General features: G+C 37.7%; 1 protein-coding gene across 1 annotated transcript; it reads left to right on the top strand.

Moving 5' to 3' along the window:
* Positions 1 to 515: 515 nt before the first annotated feature.
* On the top strand, positions 516 to 3000 carry LOC117636918. Its single transcript, XM_034371646.1, has 2 exons — positions 516 to 2660; positions 2899 to 3000. The coding sequence occupies exons 1-2, from the start codon at positions 516 to 518 to the stop codon at positions 2998 to 3000; spliced, it is 2247 nt and encodes a 748-aa protein (XP_034227537.1).
* The last annotated feature ends 230 nt before the right edge of the window (positions 3001 to 3230 follow it).

Here is a 3230-nt window from a genome sequence, read left to right on the forward strand (position 1 = left end):
GACTTCATACATATGCATGTTGGTGTCTCATATGGTTAAGTACACCAAGACACTTTGTGTGTTTATCCTCCGGTGAGCTTGAAGCAATCGCGACCAGTATTGCATTCAACATAAGGAGTGTTGAAGATCATCCCGTGACAGAAGCTGAGTTACGAAGAAGTCGGTAAACATTGTCTAGATTGAGTCTAGGACAAGTGTGTGTGTGTGCGTACTTCTTGTAATCTCAATTCTATAGTGGATTCGTTCTTGACTAAGGAGTCCCGTGGATTTTCCCCAGAGGTGGGGTTTTACCACGTAAAATAAATATCTGCGTGTTCTTTTATTTTAAGCTTTGCACATCTCAGGATTGATAACTCATATCAATCCTGCTTCAAAGGTTGATCATTATTTATTGTTAAAAATCCGAATCTGCTTGTTTAACCTTCTCCAGGCATTTATAGATATCCTACAGGTATTTTCAATTGGTATCAGAGCAGGTTGCTGGACATACTCAGCTAGATCTAACATACCTTAGGATGGATCGTGCCGCTGGTTCTGTTGCACACCCACCATACTTCGATGGCCACAACTATGGTGCTTGGAAGGCTAAAATGAAGTCGTTTCTTTGGTCCTTAGATGAACGTGTATGGTATACAGTGGTTCATGGCTTTTCTGATCCCGCAAAGAAGATCGGAAAAGGAGATGAAGAAATCACAGTTCTCAAATCTAGAGAGGAGTGGACCACTGCAGAAGCCACACACAGTACAAATAATCAAAAGGGGTTAAATGCTATATTTACTGCTGTCTCTTCCGATCAATTTGAATATATATCTAGTTGTGATACTTCTAAGGAAGCTTGGGATATTTTGCAGGTCACTCATGAAGGAACAGATACTGTTAAGGGAGCCAAGCTTCAAATGCACACTCTACAGTTTGAGACAATCATGATGGATGAGAATGAAACCTTTTCTGAATTTTATGCCAAACTTTGCATTATTGTGAATGCATGTTCAAGTTTAGGTGAAAAAATTCCAGAAGATAGGGTGGTGAAAAAGATTTTACGGTCCTTGCCTCAACGTTTTTCACCAAAGATCACAGCCATTGAAGAGATTCGTGACCTGAATACTATGAAAGTTCGTGAACTCATAGGGTCGCTTCAAACCTATGAGATGAAGCATCTAGCTCCTAAGAAGAATAAAAGCGTTGCTCTTAAAGTAGTTGATAAAGAAGATGGTGAACACCAATCTGAAGAATTCAATGGGGAGGAATTTGCTTATCTTTCACGACAATTCAAGAAGTTTTTCAAATATCAAAATTCCAGAAGTCATGATTCAAGAAATCACTCAGGTATAAATTCAAAAGTTAAGCATGGTGATTATACTGATGGTAATGTAAAATCTCGCAGGTTCACTGAGAAGAAGACTACTAAAGAGAGAGTCAAGTGCTATGAATGCGAAGGATATGGACATATATCCTCTGAATGTGCCAACACACAAAAGAAGCAAAACGGCAAAGCCAAAGCACTGAATGTAACCTGGAGTGACAGTGATTCAGAATCAGAAAGTGAAGAAAATACCATTGCATTAATCACCACTGTCAGTTTGGATAAGGCACAGCAAAACAATGGGAATGATGAAGAACCAAATATTGGTTATGTGCTGGAAAAGTATGACGATCTTCTAGCTGCTTCTCAGAAACTTAATCAACACAACAAAGAGCTTGCCAAAAAGGTTGCTGTGCTGGAGCTCGAAAACAGTAGGATTGCCAGGACATTACAATCCTCTGCTGCTGAACCAGAATCAATTGGTGAAGGTATGTATGAAAAATTGGAAATACTTCAGAAAAAATGCATTGATCAAAATAAATTAATTGATTCTTTGACCTCTAACAAACAAGTTCTTGAAATTGAGCTTAAAAGTTCAAAGGAAAGGATTATTGCTTTGACAATTGGTGCAGAAAAGATTGACAAAATGATTAGCATGGGTCGAAGCAATGGAGACAAACGTGGCTTGGGTTTTGATTCAATAAACAAGTCTTCCGCTGTATCCGTCACAAAGTTTGTCAAACCATCACTTTCTACTGGTATTTCAACCTCTCAAACAACTTGGAGATTCATACCTACGTGTCACTATTGTGGAGCTCTTGGACACATCCGACCAAAATGCAAACTGCTTCAACAGATTTCAGTAAGTCAAAAACCCACCAAGGAGGGACAGGTAAGAATTCAACACAAGATTGCTTATCTTGTAAAAGAGGTAAGTAGGTTGTCAAAACTTTCTCGTTCCTTATCTTTACCAACTTCAAATCTAGTGTGGAGGAGAAAGGATAATCAAAACTGCTTGGTGGCAATTTCAAACGATACACATCAAACTAATGTTCATGAAATATTAGATGTGAAATGTTTTGTTGCTCTTACTGCTCTCTCTGACTCTAAATCTAAATCTTGGTATTTTGATAGTGGATGTTCAAGACACATGACTGGTGAGAAATCATATTTTTCAGAAATCTCTACAGAAGGCGTGAGTGGAATGGTCACTTTTGGAGATGGAAGAAAATCCAAGATTTTGGGCAAAGGAAGAATTATGGCAATTGGTACACCTAACTTGGACAATGTTTTATTAGTTGAAAATCTTCAAGCAAATCTCATCAGCGTAAGTCAACTTTGTGATGAAATGGGTGAGGTAAGTTTTACTAAAACCCAATGTATTGTCAATAATCAAGATGGATCAAATGTGATGACTGGAAATAGATCATCTGACAATTGTTATTGTTTTTCCACTAATGAAGTTTCTCAAGTTTGTTTTAGGACAAGTAAAGATCATCTTGATTTATGGCATCAACGTTTGGGACACATGAATTATCAAGATTTAATTAAATTGTCCAACTGTGAATCTGTAAGAGGATTGCCTAATCTTTCAGGTAAACGTGAGGGTGTCTGTGAAGGGTGCCAACTGGGGAAGCAAACCAAAAACCCTCACAAAGCTACAAACTCAATCTCTACTTCTAAAACTTTGGAACTGATGCATATGGATTTAGTTGGTCCAATACAAGTTGCTAGCTTGGGAGGAAAGAAATATACTCTTGTTTTAGTAGATGATTTCTCACGTTTTACTTGGGTCATTTTTTTGCATGATAAGACAGAAGCTTTTAATTCCTTCTATGTTTTGTACAAGCTAATCATGAATGAAAAATATGACAGTAACTCTTGTATCATGAGACTTAGGACAGACCATGGAACGGAATTTGAAAAT

Source organism: Prunus dulcis, chromosome 8 (assembly GCF_902201215.1).
Source record: "Prunus dulcis chromosome 8, ALMONDv2, whole genome shotgun sequence".
NCBI classification, from domain to species: domain Eukaryota; kingdom Viridiplantae; phylum Streptophyta; class Magnoliopsida; order Rosales; family Rosaceae; genus Prunus; species Prunus dulcis.

Excerpts from the sequence above, each read along its gene's own strand:
- LOC117636918 (XM_034371646.1), top strand. The coding sequence starts at position 516 with ATGGATCGTGCCGCTGGTTCTGTTGCACACCCACCATACTTCGATGGC. Across the intron at positions 2,661-2,898 it reads TTTGTGATGAAATGGGTGAG|GTAAACGTGAGGGTGTCTGT; the intron begins GTAAGTTTTACT and ends CTAATCTTTCAG.